This window comes from Podarcis tiliguerta (genome assembly GCF_965153285.1).
Source record: "Podarcis tiliguerta genome assembly, chromosome: 5".
NCBI lineage: Eukaryota > Metazoa > Chordata > Lepidosauria > Squamata > Lacertidae > Podarcis > Podarcis tiliguerta.
The window spans coordinates 17,850,045-17,869,672 of NC_139538.1; the positions used below are offsets into that span (position 1 = coordinate 17,850,045).

At 39.9% G+C, this 19,628-nt stretch overlaps 1 protein-coding gene across 1 annotated transcript in view; it reads left to right on the plus strand.

The window, feature by feature from the left end:
* The window catches only part of SI (sucrase-isomaltase), a 125,214-nt gene that overhangs the window by 48,508 nt on the left and 57,078 nt on the right, over window positions 1-19,628 (plus strand). Inside the window, exons 28-40 of the mRNA XM_083441793.1 lie at window positions 1,740-1,908; window positions 3,423-3,519; window positions 4,155-4,267; window positions 4,397-4,522; window positions 6,027-6,155; window positions 6,425-6,535; window positions 7,138-7,200; window positions 8,607-8,741; window positions 10,006-10,090; window positions 10,857-10,995; window positions 16,056-16,189; window positions 17,255-17,289; window positions 17,382-17,498. Coding sequence (XP_083297919.1) covers window positions 1,740-1,908; window positions 3,423-3,519; window positions 4,155-4,267; window positions 4,397-4,522; window positions 6,027-6,155; window positions 6,425-6,535; window positions 7,138-7,200; window positions 8,607-8,741; window positions 10,006-10,090; window positions 10,857-10,995; window positions 16,056-16,189; window positions 17,255-17,289; window positions 17,382-17,498 — 1,453 coding nt within the window. The remainder of the gene's footprint in view (window positions 1-1,739; window positions 1,909-3,422; window positions 3,520-4,154; window positions 4,268-4,396; window positions 4,523-6,026; window positions 6,156-6,424; window positions 6,536-7,137; window positions 7,201-8,606; window positions 8,742-10,005; window positions 10,091-10,856; window positions 10,996-16,055; window positions 16,190-17,254; window positions 17,290-17,381; window positions 17,499-19,628) is intronic.

Consider the following 19,628-nt stretch of genomic DNA (forward strand, 5'->3'; position numbering starts at 1 on the left):
GTAAGTATGCTAGTTTTTAAAGAATGGGTGAACTGAGAAAATATTACTGTTTCATGGTTAAAACCCCTAGAAGTGTTCTGTTCTCCTGTAAGCCTTTGGGTAAATACTGTGTGAACTGCAGTATTCACTCTGTTTCTTTTAGGATCAGCAGGAAACAGACTAAGCTTAGTTTAGCTTTTCCTCTCCATACCTGTCAACTCAAATGATCAGATAGCACAGAGAGACAAGCACACCATTAAGCAGACAGGAGCATCGCAGATATGTTATAGATCATCATAACCCTTTTCAGCACCATTGGTGCTTAAAATATTTCCCTCACAGGTTCTAAATGATTTCTGATTGTTCCTCCCACCTCTGCCACAACAGCTCATCATTTCAAATTTGAAAAGAAGGAATGTTGATGTATATCCTTCCCCAAACCCCATCTCAACCCACTGTTTTGAGAATTGCTAAAATTAGAAGTACTGGTAAAATATTTGATGGGACTCAAATATTTTATCACAGCCAGTTTTTAGGCAGGTCTACCTAGGTGATGAGCTTTCCTAAAGCTTTGTTCTGTTGGGGACACTCTTTACAATTGTAGGTAGGCGAGTGTGACATCACAGGCCTAAAGGCTATTGATATATCTGCAGTCTCCATGATTTTAATACTAGGCCTAGGAACACTACATCTTCCTGGGTTCTTGACATTCAGTATGTCCTGCTCTGCAGTGTGGCAAGGTTCAACTAGAATATAAGACAAGGTGAGGTACAGGCCTGGATACAATATGAGGCAGGGCTGTGCTCTGGGAGGGGGAAAATTATTTTTGCTAGCCATGGTAGCCATTTTGTAGTGGCACCCACAGCAAATTTAGCAAGATATGAGAACCAGCACCTCTTCTTATTAATTTTTTTACCAGAAATAGCATGGTTGAGGCTAATTGTGTTCTGAGAACCTAGGTCCCTGGGGAATGTGCTTAAGCATAGCATCTAAAAGAGGTTTTTTCTAAAGGAACATGGCTAAAATGGGGTCCTCCAGAAGTTGATGTCATATTACCACTGACCATGCTTGGAGGGCCTGATGGGAAGTGGAGTTCAACAGCATCTAGAGGGCAACATGTTGGCTAGCCCTGTCAAGGTTCGAATTTCACACTTTGCTCACCATGAATCATTGGGAAATGACACATCATCAGAATACTGCAGGACTTCACTGAAGTTCTTCTCAGACCATGACTACCCAAAACAGAAGAGGTGTGAAGTTCAACACCCACCCCTACTACACATGTCAGCTACTATACAATATCTGATATAGTCTCATTTGCCGAAACAGAAGTGTAGTGACATGGGCATGGAAGGAAGATTGAAGGCAAACTCTGCATCATCCTGAAGGCACAGTGGAACCCTCAGAGAAAGTTGTATCAAAGCAAATGTAGAACCTAATATTAATTAGCAGTATTTCTTGAGGGGAAAATGTATGCATAACAGGATAGACTTGTCCCTCTTTACTATTGATAGTGTGTCATAGAGGCCTTGTGGAATGAACTCATCAACCATAGCTAATAAATGCCCATTACGATATAATCACAAAGGTTTTTCCATCGCTGTAACATTGAGTGTCGCAATATCTGATGATCAGCAATGACATTCCCCCCCCCTTCACCCTGTGAATGTTCTGAAACCTTGCCCTCCTCATATATGAAATATAATCCAGCCTGCTGTCTACGTCTTTCTAATGAAAACTGCTGAATGTTTTGATTGCAGTTGGGATTCTCAAGTACCTGGCTTCATCTTCAGCGACATGTTCATTCAGATTTCAACTCGCCTCCCTTCGCAGTACGTGTATGGATTTGGTGAAACAGAGCATGCTCACTTCCGACATGAGATGGACTGGCATACTTGGGGGATGTTTGCAAGGGACCAGTCTCCCGGGGTGAGTTCATTCTTTTACCATCTTCATTACAACGTTCAGCTAAAAAGATCGGGATGTGTTGAAACCGGACTAAATTAGTTGCACTTGCGTCCCATCAAAATAAATAGGCTGCAGTCCACGAGCCCCTTACACCAGGCTGGGATGCAAGGCAGTGGATGGAGTGGAAGCATTCTTCTGCTTGCTTTTGCCAGCTCAGCTGCCAAACATGCACAGAGTCTCCAACCAGGGCACTCTGAGGAGGAAGGTGGGGTTGAGGTGATGCCCTGGGATTGGCTAAATCCCAAGCCACTCTTTAAGCTGGTGCTGCCTGACATCGGTCCAATCTGGACCCAATCACTGTGCTGGTGTACTCCCAGAGAAAGGCAACATTTTCTATAAAAATAATACCAAAGGGAAATTATTATGATTGTTGTTATTATTATTATTTCTATATACCTGCCATATAGATGTTACAGCCACTGCTAATGGTGAGTCCCACCCCTCACAATTTCTGCTGCCAGTGGTTAATCTGGAGAGGCACATGGCTCTGGTAGTAATACACAAGAAATCTAGCATCAGCAGAAGTTTACATCAGTCCCAGGTGCTTAGAATGCACTGTGAGCCCCCACACAACCTTGGATGTGTGCATACTTGAGCTGCATGAATGTTAGAGAGCACTACAGCGCAATCTTAGTATACATTGCGCACACAGATGTACACCCACACTTTATTTTTTTTTATTTTTTTGCCTTTTAAATAATATTTTATTGAGTTTTATGACAAAAACTTAAAACAACAATAAACAAACCACCTCACAACAGCACCTAAAGGTAAAAGAAAAAAGAAAATAAAAAAAACAGAAAAAACAGAAAAATAGATACTACAACACACAAACACAAAACAGCAAAAATACAACAAAGAGAATAAACATATTAAAAACAATTTTTGTCTCCTTATATTCTTTACATTGACTTCTTTCTCCGACTTCCCCAGACCTTCCTTCTCTGTATTCCAAATCAAATATTCTGTCTGCAAATTCTTTTCCTCTGTCATATTTTAATTTTCTAATACTCTTAAAGTCTAGTAAATGGTTGCATTTCCTTAAGTCTGACAAAAAATTAAATCTTTCTCTATTCACTTTTTCCCAAATACCCATCCACCCTCAATCCGATGTCATCAAACGTTCATTATCTTATAATGTTTCTGTAAATAGTCCTTAAATTTTCTCCAGTCTTCCTTCACCGTCTCTTCACCCGTACACCCACACTTTATCCCCTCTCCCCTTGCCCCTAAAAATTAAATGTTTTAAGAAACTTTCATTTTATATATATTTTTATGATAGTTTTCTGCTGGAATAATCTCAGCTCATGGCAATCTGAAGGCAGAATATGAGAAAAAAATGGGAAATTAATATTTACCTTGTTGTGATCTTGAAATGTGTAACCCTTGCTGACATGTGTAGAAGCATGCTGGGGAGAAAATCAATTGGCCAAGGCATTTGCTCACAGCATGTCATTTTCCCTCCACGATTACAGTACAAGCTTAATACTTATGGAGTTCACCCCTTTTACATGGGCCTAGAAAATGATGGAAATGCTCACGGAGTTCTCTTGCTGAACAGCAACGGAATGGGTAAGTCGCCCTTCATTTTTCTGAAAACTTTGCATTTCTGAATGACAGTTTCTCTCAGGTTGACAGGTGTATGGCCTGTGAGCCATGCCAGTCCCCAACCTGACTTTTACAGTCCCTGTCCCCCATGCTGGAATGAGATCTTGAGTTGGTGCCTCTTATTTGGCAAGCGCCCTGCCTGTTTACATATCGGCAGCAGGGGTGGTGGAGACAGTGTCAGAGCCGATCCGAAACCCCTTCCACTGTGCCCACGCTGCACTGAACTCCTTGATATTGGTTATAGAGAGCTCAACCTTTCGGTTTCAGAAAGCAAGAGCACTAACAGCGCAAAGGTTGGTGCAACATACCTATTTCAAGTTAAGTGGGTTTCCTGTGACTTGGTCAGGAAACCGTATTAGCAAACACAAAGGTTATTTGTGGAAGTCGCAGGCTAATTCTTAACTGGCAGGTGCCCCTACCTTAAGTAATGAGAGGTTGGCTCATTCACTGAGAATTCTAGGGAGTTTTCATTTATCAATGGGAATGCCCTTGGGGCCCAAGTTATTTTTAGCCAGCCTGCTGGAGCAGCTGGGGAAGAGAGTTATTTTGGCAATTACTGGTCATTTTGATAGTTTCATTTCCTGTTTATGAATTTCCAGAGGTAAAGCTCCAACCAACTCCTGCTTTGACTTACCGTACTATTGGAGGGATCTTGGACTTCTATGTAGTGTTGGGACCAACTCCAGAACAAGTGGTTCAGGAATACACTGCAGTAAGTGGTTCAGCAATACAGCTGAAACTATCTTATAAAGCCTATACTAAAAATACTATCATTTTGCTTTTTTTTTTTTGCCAGAGTAAGGTAACGCAAATATCATGTATTTAATTTTCTTATTTCTAGCTCATTGGACGTCCAGTCATGCCACCGTATTGGAGTCTAGGATTCCAATTGTGCCGCTATGGATATGGAAATGACACAGAAATCTCCGATCTTTATTATGCAATGAGAGCAGCTAAGATCCCCTATGTAAGTTGTGTGTAGACATGACCATTCATTTGTTCTGTTTCAATCCTGCCCTTTTGCTCAGGGCAATAGGTTTCTTCCCCTACATGTTGTTGCCTCAGCAACCATATGAATTAGGTTAAGCTGAGAGATAATGGCTAGGTTAAAGCTATCCAGCAAACTGCATGATGAGCAGGTATGTAAATTGGGACTCATAATGTGATAATTTTCTCTTCATGGTGAGTGTCAGTGGTGATAGTCCATAGAATATTTATTTGAACAATCATAGGAATTGGGAAAATTCCTTTCTTAAGGTTGTGACTCTTAAGAAAGAGTCAACATTTCTATATATGAAAAAATTAAGGTGCCTTAGAATAGTTAGCAACGAAGCTGACAAAATGGAGGACTACCCTGGATTTATCCTGAGTCAAGGCAAGACCTTGTGTGAGATTAAGTGTCAAATAACTACTTGAGAACAATGGCCACAATGCTATCCAATTCTACAAGGTGTAACTGGAAAGTTCAGTGAATGGTCACAGAAATCTGACAATGAGAAATATTCAAACATACAGGCCTTCAAAGTAGGCCCCCCTCTGATACAATGCACCATTGACAACGTTTGTAGAACTGTTGGAAACTTCTGGAGAAGTCCTCTTTTCATACTGCTCTCAGTTCCCCTGTCACAGCAGCTTGGGCATGTGAAATGTTGGAAAATCTGTGCCCTTTCAGTGTAGATTTCAGTTTTAGAAAAAGAAAGAAATCTGGTGGGCCCAGATCGAGAGAAAACAGAGGGTGGGACAGCTCAGTAACCTCAGTAATGATTTCACACTGAATATGCAATTCTTCTGCCATCATTCGGACGGACAAACACGCATCCCACATGAAAAGCTCACGAACTCTGTCAACATTTGCCACCATTCTTCTCATCGACAGTCTGCCAGACCGAAGGTCATCTTCGATGGTTTGCTGCCCTTCACGGAAATGCTTAAACCTCTCATACCCTGTTTTTTGAGTTAGGGCTTCATCTCCGTACATAATTGTGAGCATTTCGTGGGTTTCTAATGCCAATTGTATGTTTGAATATTTCTCACTGTACAATTTCTGTGACCATTCACCAAACTTTCCGGTCCCACCTTGTATATATTTAAGTGGAAAGTTTCCCAGAGGGAACAAGATGGTCACAACTGATTTCAAAACAGGAAAGATCTCAAAAATGAGCGGAGTAGTTAAAAGGAGTAAGTTAAAAGGAGTAGTTAAAAGTAGTTAAAAGGGAATTGAAAAAGAGATAAAAATACACTTGAACATGTCACCTAGCAAACTGTATTAAAACTGAAGAGAGATTGTAGTATTGGTGTAGTATTGGAGCTGCTGTTTAAACAACAAAAAGGAAGAAAGAGAGGTGAAAATTTCACTGGATGTTGCAGAGCCACCTTGCTCTGGCCTATGTGACACTTTGGCTCCTCACCTTTGTCTGTAAATTAGTCATTTAAAACTGTAGATTAAGATCATTTGATCCTATTCTCCATAGGATGTACAATATGCAGATATTGATTACATGGAACGGCAGCTGGACTTCACTATCGGTCCAGAATTTTCAAACCTTCCGGCTCTGGTTGACAAAATGAAACTGGATGGAATGCGATTTATCATCATTTTGGTCAGTACATATATTCTGCTCCTGTTTGATCTAATGACTTTAATGTTGGCATAAGTGGGCTCCTCCACTGTGCCACCCTGAACTCTGACCTGTTTTTTGCTGCGCCTATTTTGCATTTTCCCTAGTGGAATGGCTGCACTGGTAGAGCCTTCTGTTCGAGTGGCTCTTGCGCACCAAGATATCCTAAAAGCTGGCATATTTTGAGAACAGGATTGCTCCTTTAATAACTATTATGCCTTTAGTTCTTAAGCCAAAGTTCTTCATTTCAGGATCCAGCCATTTCTGGGAACGAAACCAAGCCTTATCCGCCATTCACAAGAGGGGTTGAGGACGATGTCTTCATTAAATGGCCCAATAGCAGCGATATTGTGTGGGGGAAGGTAATATTTTTTGCATACTATCATTAGCATTGATTCCATGTACAAGTGCCTTAAAATGCCTTAAATGTTCTTTTTTGGGTTAAATTGGGCCTCTGGTCATCTTAGTAAAGGTGGCTTGTCTTCCCTATGGTTGCCAGGTTGTGGCAACCATAGTCTACCAGCTGAGAAACTCCTTAGTTTATGTAAAAATAAATAAATTAGAATTTCTTCTTGAAAAGACTATTAGAAGTCATCTGATTTCAGATAATAATTGCTGCTAGCAGTATAAGTATAATTATGGTCTGGTATTAGCAAATTCCAATGAAGAAGTATGCATGCTCAAAACAGCCATATGTTGGCATTTTAAGAAAGAAGTAATGAAAGTGAGGAGTGTTGCATCCTTTTATTTATCTCTCCACCATCTCAGTTTTGGAGCAGGATAGGTAACGTAACCCTTGATTTTGTTTTAAAAAGAAGGTTACTCGATTGTTATCACTTGATGGATTTCCACTCCACCTTTCTGAGTGAATTGCAGTGGTTCATTTGTAAAGAAAAGTTCCCCAAACCCTGTCATTTCATTATTTCATTATGCTAACCATTTTCAAATAACTTTGCCGTCATAGGTATGGCCTGATTACCCTGGTGTAGTTGTGAATACATCAATATCCTGGGACGAGCAAACAGAGGTAAGTTTGCACTTGTGTCTCTCCTTTAAAAAGCCCCAGTAATTGTGAAAACAATGCAGTAGTGCTAATAATAATATAATACAATTAATTAATTAATTAATTAATTAAATTTGTATATCGCTCTTCATCCATGGATCACAGGTCCGTTCACAACATAAAAATACAATGTAAAAATACAAAAAACCCACAAACCAGTAACCCTCCTCCCCACATAGAAATGAACTAATGACAGTAAGGCTAGCGGGGGAAGAATTTGGCAAGCCCAAGGTAGTTTCGATCCCCCTTCCCCTAAAAAAGCAGTCCATTTGTGCCATAATGCAAAGTGTATTTGGCACCGTGGAGAGTGATGTAAGCAATTGTTAGTCATGCTTGAGAAATGAATTCATAAATTATTTTGGGCAAGCACAATTCCTATGCAAAAGTCCCAACAATGCAATCCTGTATTTGTCTACTCAGAAGTAAATCCCATTGAGTTTAATAGGAATTGCTCCCGGTTAAGTGTGTAGAGCAGACATGTCCAACCGGTCATCCGTGTTCTACAGGTAGATACTGGGGGTGCTTCAGGTTGATCACTGGCTTAAGAAAATTGTTCGCCTGTGTGCTCCTGATCGATTGATCTATCTGCGTCTCGCCCCTGGCGCTATGTCTCAGAAACGTTGCCGTTGTTGCTGTGAAGCCTTATATTCCCTGTGTTGTACTCCCTGAAAGCTCAAAGCTCAACAACTCTGGAAAATGTTCCCCCCCAAAAAATCTCGAAAACTTTTGGCAATGACAATGGGTAGATCACTGCCAGTTTTATTATTCTGGGAGTAGACTGTAGTCTCCTCAGAGCTGGACGTGCCTCGTGTATAGGATTTCAGCCTGAATGGCTCTTTAGACTTTGTCCATAGTGACCATGGAGATGTGTGTGGGCATATTATGTAAAGCAGGGATAGGCAGAAGATAGAGCACAGATATTGGACCACCTTCTGCCTGCTACCCACTTGCTAGTTTTGAAAAGATCTTCTGTTCTTAAGGAAGTATCAGACACATGATATTATTATTATTATTATTATTATTATTATTATTATTATTATTACCCCACCCATCTAGCTGGGTTTTCCCAGCCACTCTGGGTGGCTTCCAACAAAGATAAAAAATATATTAAAACATCAGTCATTAAAAACTTCCCTAAATACGGACTAGTTCTGCCTAAACTGTTAAGAGAATCTGAAACTGCATTCATAGACAATGAGGAGTCAGATTCTCAAGACTTGGCAGCCCATCTCCGCTTTTGAAAGTTCTGTGATTCACATGGTGTCAGTCTTTTCCAGCGATAGATCGTGCACACTTCTTGCCTATTAGTTACAAATAAGCAATTGTATCTAAGTAATATGTTGTTTTCTTCACATTCTCTATTATTCCAGTTATACAGAGCTTACGTTGCATTCCCAGACTTCTTCCGCAACTCTACAGTGCAGTGGTGGAAAAGAGAAATTCAGGAGTTCCACACCAACCCTACCAATCCAGCAAATAGCATAAAATTTGATGGCATATGGATTGTAAGTCCTGCACCTATTTTAGCATTGTCTATGTTGTTTTCTACAGCTATGGATGTGGAAAACAGATACTGGAAAAAAGCAACTCATATTTCCAGCGGATTAATGTAATTTTAGTTTTCTTATACTAACAGTTATGTTTTTATGCAGAGAAAACTATCCAAATTATCTTGAAAAGTGCTAGTAATAGGATACGTCTACATTAATGGGTAGATTATGATTATGATGATTTAATTTATTAACCACCCTTCACCCTAAGGTTCCAGGGTGGGTTGCAAATCTTTTAAACACAACATTACAATACAATATTTAAAGCAATTTACAATTATAGAAATAAGTTGGATCCTAAAAATATACACTTCAAGTGTCAAAGGTCATGGCAAAGAGGTGAGTCCTTGTTACTAAAGGGCTGTCTGGACCATATCAGACATGTGTGTCTACCCATAAATCATTGCTATCCTATTTCTGCATTCGTCTCCTTTCATCTGCTTTGTTATCTTGACCCTGTGAATGTTGTCCATCATTTCAGTGCAAGATGCAAATAAATGTATATTAGCATTTACCAGAGCCCAGACGCCCAAGGTTTTTGTTATGGGGAAATATATTGACACTGAATTTGCTCCTCAACACAGTACAAGAAATGTTTGGGAGGTGGATGAAGGAAGCCTGTATTTATTTGGATGAAGGATGGGATACAATCCACCCCCCCTAAAATATTTTTTTCTGGAGTTCTAATAACAACAGGCAGGTACAGAAAAAAATGAAAGAATAAATAGATTTAAAAGAAAAAAAGAATAGTCACAACTGTTGATAAAGGAATATAGGGTGCAGCTATGAAATTTACTGAGTCAATAATAAAACATTCCAAGAGCAAAAGGATGTGTGATCTATAATTATAGAGGGTCCCATTTTCTAAATCAAAACAATAGCATTTTAAACAACAACAACAGAAAAATTAACCTTGAACTGTCCTAAATCCAGACACTCACATAGACCTGTGATACCTGATGCTCCCAAGCAATGTACAGTAGAAATACCTTTTTAATAAATCATTTTATAGCTTCCACATATATGCCCCCTACACATACATAGCATATACTTGGGCTCATTTCTTCATTTTATCTTGGCACACCTTCAGTATTCTTGGACACCTTGAATGGAGAGACATGATGCCTCCTCATATATTTTCATAGTATAATCAAAGGCTATCAGAAACACAAAGGATGGTCCATATTGCTTATGTGTTTTGTTTTGTTTTCAATGTAAGGATATGAATGAACCATCAAATTTTGTCAATGGTGCAGTTGGTGGCTGTGGGAACTCCGAACTAAATTTTCCTGTATATATACCAAGTAAGTGTAATTACTATGCCTACTTTTAGATCACTTGTAATGTTGCTGTATACCAGGTGTGTGCTGAGTTTGGGACAAATCATCCTCATCCTCATTTTTAATTTGTATACCATCTTTCTATCTTAAAATACTCAAGGCGGTTTACAAGCTGAAGAAACAAAAAATGTACATCCTATAACAATCTAATGCACTACAAAAATGTAATAATAAAATAAAACTTTAAAATAAGCAACCTATATAAAAAAAGGAACATTCAATTATTAGAATAGGATAAAATAATAATATCAACAAAAAGAAGTTAAACAGAAATCCACTCAACAGTTACAATAAATAATTTCTAAACTATAATCAATAAAATGGCAAGCCACAATACATAAAATAATACAATACAAACTGAGAAGCAGAGACTGGAAGGTGGAGCAAGGTAGGTGGAAGAAGGCCTTGCCTGATGGAGTCTCTCCCCTCAAAGTTCTTCCTCCAGGCACAGCTTCCTTAAGAGGAGTAATCATGAAGGGGCCACAGTCATACCTTCACCACCCCCACATACATACATACATACATAGACATATACGCACAACACAAATTCAGAAGAGTCAGATTAATATTTTGTCTATGCCATTCAAATATCATACCTCTGGAGTCTACTCCAAACCAGAAATTTTAATTTTGATACTCCAACATGACTTTATGAATTGATTTTTAAACATGAAAGCAGAAGATGGGCAAGATTTTGTTTAACCTCTTTTAATGTTTTGTTCTTCATTAGACTTATTAGGAAGAGACGTTGGGCTGAGTAGTAAAACCTTGTGCATGCAGAGTCAACAATTTCTGGCGGATGGAACCCCAGTTCGACACTATGATGTCCACAATCTATATGGCTGGTCACAAACAAAGCCTACATATGAGTAAGTTACATGTTGCTGTTTTTTCTCTTTGGGTACATTGTTTCCCTGGGGCTTGTCTTACCTTTTAAGAATTCAGTTCTCCATTTACTAGAAACAATTTGTACAAATGATTTACAAAGTTATACAAGGCTTATTTTATCTTTAAAAAAAACACATACAGGTGCTCAACATATTTTAATCTTGCCCTTTCCTTTATTTGTACTTGTTTGAACAAGAAACAAAAACCCATCAAAATTATTGAGTTCTTAACTAGTATATACTGTAGGGTATATGTTTCACAAATACAGTTGTACCTTGGATCCTGAACGCCCTGGAACTCGGATGTTTTGGCTCCCGAACGCCGCAAACCCGGAAGTGATTGTTCTGGTTTGCAAATGTTCTTTTGGAACCCAAACGTCCGATGGGGCTTCTGCGGCTTCTGATTGGCTGCAGAAGAAGCCGTGATTTGGTTTTCGAACGTTTTGGAAGTCGAACGAACTTCCGGAACAGATTCTGTTTGACTTCCAAGGTACTACTCTCCCTCACAACTAGCAAGTAAGTGCTTATGCCAGTGTTTCCCAAATTTGGGTCTCCAATTATTTTGGGACTCCAATTATTGGTCCTGCTAGCTAGGGATGATGGGAGTTGTAGTCCTAAAACAGCTGGAGACCCAAGTTTGGGAAACACAGGCTTATGGTTTACCGCTAGAACACTAAGTAAGTCCCACTGAGCTGAATGGGAGTTACTTCTGAGTAGACTTACTTAGAATACTAAGTAAGTCCCACTGAGCTGAATGGGAGTTACTTCTGAGTAGACATGCATTGGATTACACGATTAGCATTCCTTCAATGACCAGAGAACTCTGCAATATCAATAATATCTTCATGGAACATTGGAAGCTGCCTTATACTGAGTCAGAGCAATGGTCTACCTGGCCCAATTCATCTCAACTGACAGGCAGCCATTTTCCTAAGTTTCAGGCAGGGTGTATTTAACCAATCTAGGAAACATTATGCCATTCGTTGGTATTATGGTGCATAGTATTCTGTGGTAGATTCTGAAGGCTGGTAGCCTTGAAAGTTTCTGTTAAAAAGGTTACAATAAGTTTATGAAGAAGGGTCCGATATTGGCCATATTGGTATTCTGTGTACTTCAACTGACCAGTTGAAAATCCAGGGAAGTGGCAGTGGGGTTGAGGTGGGGAAAACATTTTTACATGCTAGGTCTGTAATTTGCCATTCCCCTCCCACTTTCCATCACCAGTGATGTGGATGGCGTCCAAGATCTCCAATTCATGTTAGCAAACACCATGGCAGTGCATGCACAATGTATCTGTAGATGCTGAGTGCCATGGGAACAGCCTGAATAGCCTTTTAAGCATCAAGTTTCATTGTCTTGTTTCTAAGACTGCAAGTACATTGGGGCCCGATATTAAGAGACCTGATTCCTCACTTAGCTGGGAGCAAATTATTTGTACGCATATTCTAATAACCAGATTATGTTGTGCAAACTTAATTGTTGACCTGGTTTGTGAAACCAAATGGCCAGCTTAGTGGTTTTAATATGGATGTTTAATTACATCCCGCCAAACACTCTTGTTTCCGTGCATTCAGATGCAACACAGGGAACATATAAATGGGATTCCTCTTATGAGAGGTATTCAAAGGCCATCTTGAGACAGTCCTATGTGATGCAGATGCAGAAAGTTCCGGCAACTGTAATAAAGACTGCTCTGCCACTCACTGATGTCACAAAGCAGTTTTCAGCATTTTTGATAGGCCATTAAGGCTAGCATAAGAAATTAAAGTTGAAAATAACCCCTTGCTCCAAGCCTCATATGTGATGGACTACTTTAATTAAAAAGCTTGTATTTGTTTGGCTAGGATTCCATGTAGGCTACACTGAATGATTATTTTAAATTAAGTGTTCTGTATACCCATTCTTAAATTAATAACCTTAACAATTCACTTTTTAAAAAGTAAATGTTAAAGAGGGGCAAGAGGGTGCATATTATGTAAAGAAAATGGGCAAGACTTGCTCTTCAACAATTTATTTCTTCAGCTCCGAGGCAACTTTATTACATGCTAATTCCTTATTGAGTTATATTCTCTTTTAGATAATCTCTGATCTAATGGTAATATTTCTAGGTTGTTTCCTTTCCAATTCAATGAGCAAGCAAAGAACAACATCCCATCCCCTTAAACACTCCGTGGAACTGTAATGACCTTGGGGCCCTTGATAAGTTTGACATTACTATGGAGAAAGTGGGGTGTGGGGAGTAGAGGTCAGGAGGCCACCTTTAAAAAAACCAAAACAAAACACTGAGTACACTTTATACGTGGCAGGATCTTGGCATTTTGCTGTCACTCATGACACTTGCAAAACTGCTGAATGGATGTGGGTGAGTGGATTCACATTCTCTAGTATCAGGTAGACTAAAATATGTTTTGAACATTATCAGCAGGCAATAATTCAGCACTCTGGTATCTTTAAAATTGTAAATCATGCATTAAAAATTGCTTTCTTCTGTAGAGAAGACACTGCTAAGCCAAGTATTGCTTTGAAACTATTTACCGGTTTCATTCAAAATATACAAACTTATGAAGATCCACTAAATGAGGGATGTGGGTGGCGCTGTGGGTTAAACCACAGAGCCTAGGGCTTGCCGATCAGAAGGTTGGCGGTTCAAATCCCCGCAATGGGGTGAGCTCCCATTGTTCGGTCCCTGCTCCTGCCTAGCAGTTCGAAAGCACGTCAAAGTGCAAGTAGATAAATAGGTACCGCTCTGGTGGGAAGGTAAACGGTGTTTCCGTGCGCTGCTCTGGTTTGCCAGAAGTGGCTTAGTCATGCTGGCCACATGACCCGGAAGCTGTACGCCGGCTCCCTCGGCCAATAAAGCGAGATGAGCGCCGCAACCCCAGAGTTGGTCACGACTGGACCGAATGGTCAGAGGTCCCTGTACCTTTTAAAGATAAAGGTACCCCTGCCCGTATGGGCCAGTCTTGCCAGACTCTAGGGTTGTGCACTTATCTCACTCTAAAGGCCGGGAGCCAGCGCTGTCCAAAGACACTTCCGGGTCACGTGGCCAGCGTGACAATCTGCATCTGGTGAGCCAGCGCAGCACACGGAACGCCGTTTACCTTCCCGCTGGTAAGCGGTCCCTATTTATCTACTTGCACCCGAGGGTGCTTTCAAACTGCTAGGTTGGCAGGCGCTGGGACCAAACGACAGGAGCGCACCCCGCCGCGGGGATTCGAACCGCCGACCTTTCGATCGGCAAGTCCGAGGTGCTGAGGCTTTAACCCACAGCGCCACCCGCGTCCCTGTACCTTTTATTATCCACTAAATGTGGCTAAGCCAAGACAGCCTGGTTTATTATTGGTTTCATTTTCGTTATTATCAACTTGCCGCTCTCTTTTTTCTATTAATGCTAGCCTAAATGGTCCATTGGTGTGATCCAATATGGCTGTTCTTATGCTCACACTTCTCTGAATGTGACTGCACTTTGTTTGCAACTTCAATGTATCACAATGCATATTATGATTGAAAATTCACAGTTCAGTGTTTTTCTGTCAGGACATATGGATCGAAATATGTATTTTTTAAGAGAGAAAAACATATCCAACTAGAAATAAGATATTAAATACAGAATTAAAAGTCCATATTTTGCGTAGGGATGTGTGACTTTGTCTATATCCAGCCCTTGTCGCTTTTGCATGTGAGAACTCATAAGTTTACTCTGCCCCATCTCCACAATCAACAGCACTTTTTAAACAAACAAACAAACAAACAAAGCCAAAAAAGAATCCAGATTTAAATATAGCTTTAAGAAATCTATCACAGCACATTTTCTCTTAAAATAATATACTCTAAATGTGCTTGCATTTCATATTAAATTTGGTCATGTCTTTTGAACCAAGAACTGCATTGAAACATTTGGTAAGTGCAAAGGCCAGTGGAAAATATTGACTTTAAATGTGAAGATTTAAGTCTGGCAGAGGCAGAACAAGTATTTTAAATAGTGTTTTGGTTATACCACCCTTTTTTTGCTGGTTTAATTTATGCTGAGTTGCCAGTTCATCGAGCTGAGTGGGCTTAAGATACAGCCTAAGTACCACCCCCTCTGTTCTTGCCACACCATGCTTCCGCTATGCCCCCTTTTCACGTTTTACGGCAATTTAAGATCAACTTGGCTTGAGTCAACTGCATAGACCCTGGCTGAGCCGGAATATGCTGGTATATCTCCAGATGAATCAAGGATGTGGGAGTTAAGCTGTCACATCCTGACACAGCTGGCAATCTACTCATCCTGGCAGATTTTCCTATAGGATTGCTTCCTTACAATTGCACTGCTTTGGAGTAAATGTTCCACCCTAGCCTCCATGTAGTAAAATCTGAATAGATGCTTTTAAAAAATGATTTACATACCTGTTAAATCTATATATATTGGTTCTAAATATTCACTGGATTTTATTTCTTTTTTATTTTTTCAAATATTTTATTATTAAAATAATTCAACATTAATACATACATATTACGAATATACAAACAGACATTTCATACAATCCTTAAAAATATTCATACATACCCACACTCAATCCCACAGATACTTCCTTTTCCCACCACCATCCCTCACCCCACCCTTGTGTTAGACTTCCAATCTACTCAATTGCAATTTCTTTCCACTTCTATTTTCTACTTCTTTTTCTGTTACACATTGTTATCCATCTTATTTAGTATTTCAGTACAGTGGTACCTTGGGTTACATACGCTTCAGGTTATAGACGCTTCAGGTTACAGACTCCGCAAACCCAGAAATAGTACCTTGGGTTAAGAACTTTGCTTAAGGATGAGAACAGAAATTGTGCTCCGGCAGCGGGGCGGCAGCAGAAGGCCCCATTAGCTAAAGTGGTGCTTCACCAGACGTACCACTATATTTATAACGGAACTCGTTTATTCTAATAGAAGTTCTGATTTTTCAATATGATATTGCAAGTATCCTTTAAATACCTTCCAGCCCTAAATATTCACTGGATTTTATTTCTGACTCATTTGGTTTCTATTTTACTTTCCAATCCTAGTGCTTTACAAAGTGTCACCGGAGAACGTGGCATTATCATTCCTCGTTCAACATATCCGTCGAGTGGCAAATGGGCAGGCCATTGGCTTGGTGATAACTTCTCGCGGTGGGATCAGCTTTTGAAATCTATAATTGGTGAGTCAAATTATACATTGTTGATACGTTTTATGATGAGTAGTGTGTTTTCCGGAAGTTGTACTTGTTTTTAATGAGCAAGATTTTCTTAATAGTGACATTACAAAGTTGTTGCCTGATGAGAATTGGTATCCCATTTTGCAACAAGAGTGCATAAATAAAAACTGATGGCCATAGAAAAGGTATCTGTCCCTCCCTCCCCACAAACAGGCAGAATGACAGAGTGTTCAGAAAGAAAAGACATATAACAACATTAATGTTGTACTTAGGCATTGTTGTTCTTGCACAATAAGTATTTTTACTGACAACAATGGAAGATCCTAATAAGGTGATGACTGTATTCAGCAGTATTTACAAAGTATGTGCAAATCCTAAGTGGGTCCTCAAGGCTTTTTAGAGAGCTGGTACTAATGTGACCGATTTCATGTCCTTGGGTGAGAGTTCCAAAGGCTAGTGGTCACCACTGAAAAGGCCTTGTCTACTGACAGAATCTTCTGAAAATCTTGATGCAAAACTTGCCTCCACTGATTTGTGTCTAACTTCCATCTCACTTATTATTCTCAGTGACAAGGAAGCTCTCCCCCCTCCTAAAAATGCAAACAAGTTTTGTACGTGTTATGCACACACACATTCCAGGCTTCCAGCACATAAAAAAATGCACATAACTGTATCAAAATGCACATGCAGCAGTCTCAGGGATACAATTATGTGGCGGAAATGTAATGCAGCATGGAGGTCCAATGCATGCCGAGCTTGTTTGGGTCAGAACTGCCAAATTCCATGTATAAATGCAACTGGATTATATCTTCATCCCTAGCCCTGTGCTTTGTGCCTGTCACTTTAAGTGATCTCAATGACAGGCAAACGAGAAGGACTCCTAGAGTCAAACTAAAGCCCTTTTGACATGCTCTGTCCCATGCTTCCATTTTGGCCTACCACTTAACTAACATTCAGCGTAACGGCTTGTATGTATGTGACTGAATAAGACCCAAACAAAATGTTAGATAAGTGTCTTTTACAGTAAAGGGAGATGCATTTGATAAACTTAGGCTATTTCTCTTACAGGTATGATGGAGTTCAGCCTTTTCGGAATATCCTACGTAAGTCTGAGTCATAACCCAACAATTTAACCTATTATCCTATATTTGAAATAATATGTGTCATTAATACTCAGTTATTTTAATATGTTCAGACTGGAGCAGATATCTGTGGTTTCAATGACCATACAAACTACCAAATGTGTGCCCGTTGGATGCAGCTGGGAGCCTTTTATCCATTTGCCAGGAATCACAATGGCATAGGATATATGGTAAGCTTTGCTATGCATTGCTTAATTACTTGTTTTAGTTACATTGTGCAAATCTGCTACTTTCCCATTGCGCCCTCATCTAAAACTGCTATGGTCAAATCCTTACCTCATTCCTGCAGTCTCCTCCTCCTGAGCATTCCTTTGCCGCATCATCTTCAATTTTTATTATTTTTATTATATTTAAATTAATATACTACTTAATGCCAAGATGGCGTCTAAGCAGTTTGCAAAACACCAATTAGACAACATTTTTAAAACACAGATAATTAATAATAGAACGTGCAATAATTAAAATGTACACTAAAACAACCCTACTAATACATTAAAATATAATGATTTAAAACAAAACAATCTAATTGAAACAAGACAGCAATGAAAGCGGGAGTCTCCAGTTCAGAGAAGAAGGGAATGCCATTGTAAACAGGTGTGCCTTCAAAAGCCCGCAGAGTAGCAATATAGATGGGGCATCTTATATGTCAATAAGGAGTTCATTCCACAATACCTGGTCACCACCTCTGAGCAGATCTTTGCTGCCAAAGCATTCCCTGTCCAGTCCACATGATGTCTCTTCTCAGATAATGACACTAGATTGCTATCCCCACTTGATCAGAATGGTTACTGAAACTGGAAGAATATGCTGAGCTAGATAATCTCTCGGAACAGATTAAAGATAAATCTAAGCAGGAGTTCATTTCAAATTGGGAATTTCTTAAGAGATATTTAAAGAATAATTATTGCAATTTAAACTCAGTTGCAGCCTTTGAGCGATCTCTGTAAATAATCCATGTTAAAAGAAAGAAGAAAATATGAGTATTAATTCTTTTTTATTAAATATGTTAATAAGTTCATGCAATAGGTTTATTAAAATGAAAAGAATATGGAAAGGATGGAAAGTCAAAGTTTATGTTGAAAAAAATTTATGTTGTTGAAAGTTTATGTTGAAAAAATTATTGTTAGAAGATTTGTATTCTTTTTTTTGGTTTTTTATGAATTTGGTTGATAGATAACAGTGAAGAACAGTGAAGATACGGTTCTGTTGTACAGATGTAATTACGGACAATAAAGCATGGAAAATGTTAAAAAAGAAAGATTGCTATCCCCTTTTGCATACCACACGGGCGGCCCATCCCGTTTCTCCACCTGAGGTGAAATGGGAATTGCCATATCCTGGCCCACCTCAGGGAACCCCATGTCTCTGTCCACACCCTACTTCTGCTGTTGCTGTGCCCCATTTCTCACTGAACATGGCAGGAGCTGGAGCACTGCTCAAAGAGTGTTGCCCCTTGCTCAATTTCTCTGCCCAGGGGCAGGGAAGGTGAGTGGCAACACTGCAGAATGCAACGCCTCCCTCTCAGCAGTGGTGGGGCAGGTGGAGCAGTGCCTCAAGCACTTGCGCCGCCTGAGGCACTCCACACAAAGGTTACTGTGCTTTGGCATCTTAGCAACCACTGTGTTAAAGGTAAAGGTAAAGGACCCCTGACAGTTACGTCCAGTAGCAAACGACTCTGGGGTTGTGGCGCTCATCTCGCTTTACTGGTTGAGGGAGTCGGCGGTTGTCCGCAGACATTTTTTTCGGGTCATGTGGCCAGCATGACTAAGCCGCTTCTGGTGAAACCAGAGCAGTGCATGGAAACGCCATTTACCTTCCCGCCAGAGCGGCACCTCTTTATCTACTTGCACTTTGACGTACTTTCGAACTGCAAGGTTGGCAGGAGCAGGGACCAAGCAACGAGAGCTCACCCCATCGCAGGGATTCGAACCGCCGACCTTCCAATCGGCAAGCCCTAGGCTCAGTGTTTTAGACCACAGCGCCACCCGTGTCCCTTCTTTTAAAGGAAACGCAATACCTGAAAGCACAGAAAAACAGATCTCGCTTAGAAAATGGGTATTGTAGAAAATGGGTTAAAAAGTGGGGATAAGTTAAATAGAAAAAAACAGGACTATTCTGGAGTAGCAAGATCTATTTTTATTGCACATTTCTAAAGAATTGCCACTTCCTTTTTTTTAAAAAGGCAGTGCTTTATCTTGCAGCAGCACACCTTTCAATAGGTCTTTTAAAAAGCCTTTAAAAATGTAGATTCAGGGTTATCATGTTGCCTCCAGTCTAACCCAATTTGCCAAGGTATTGTT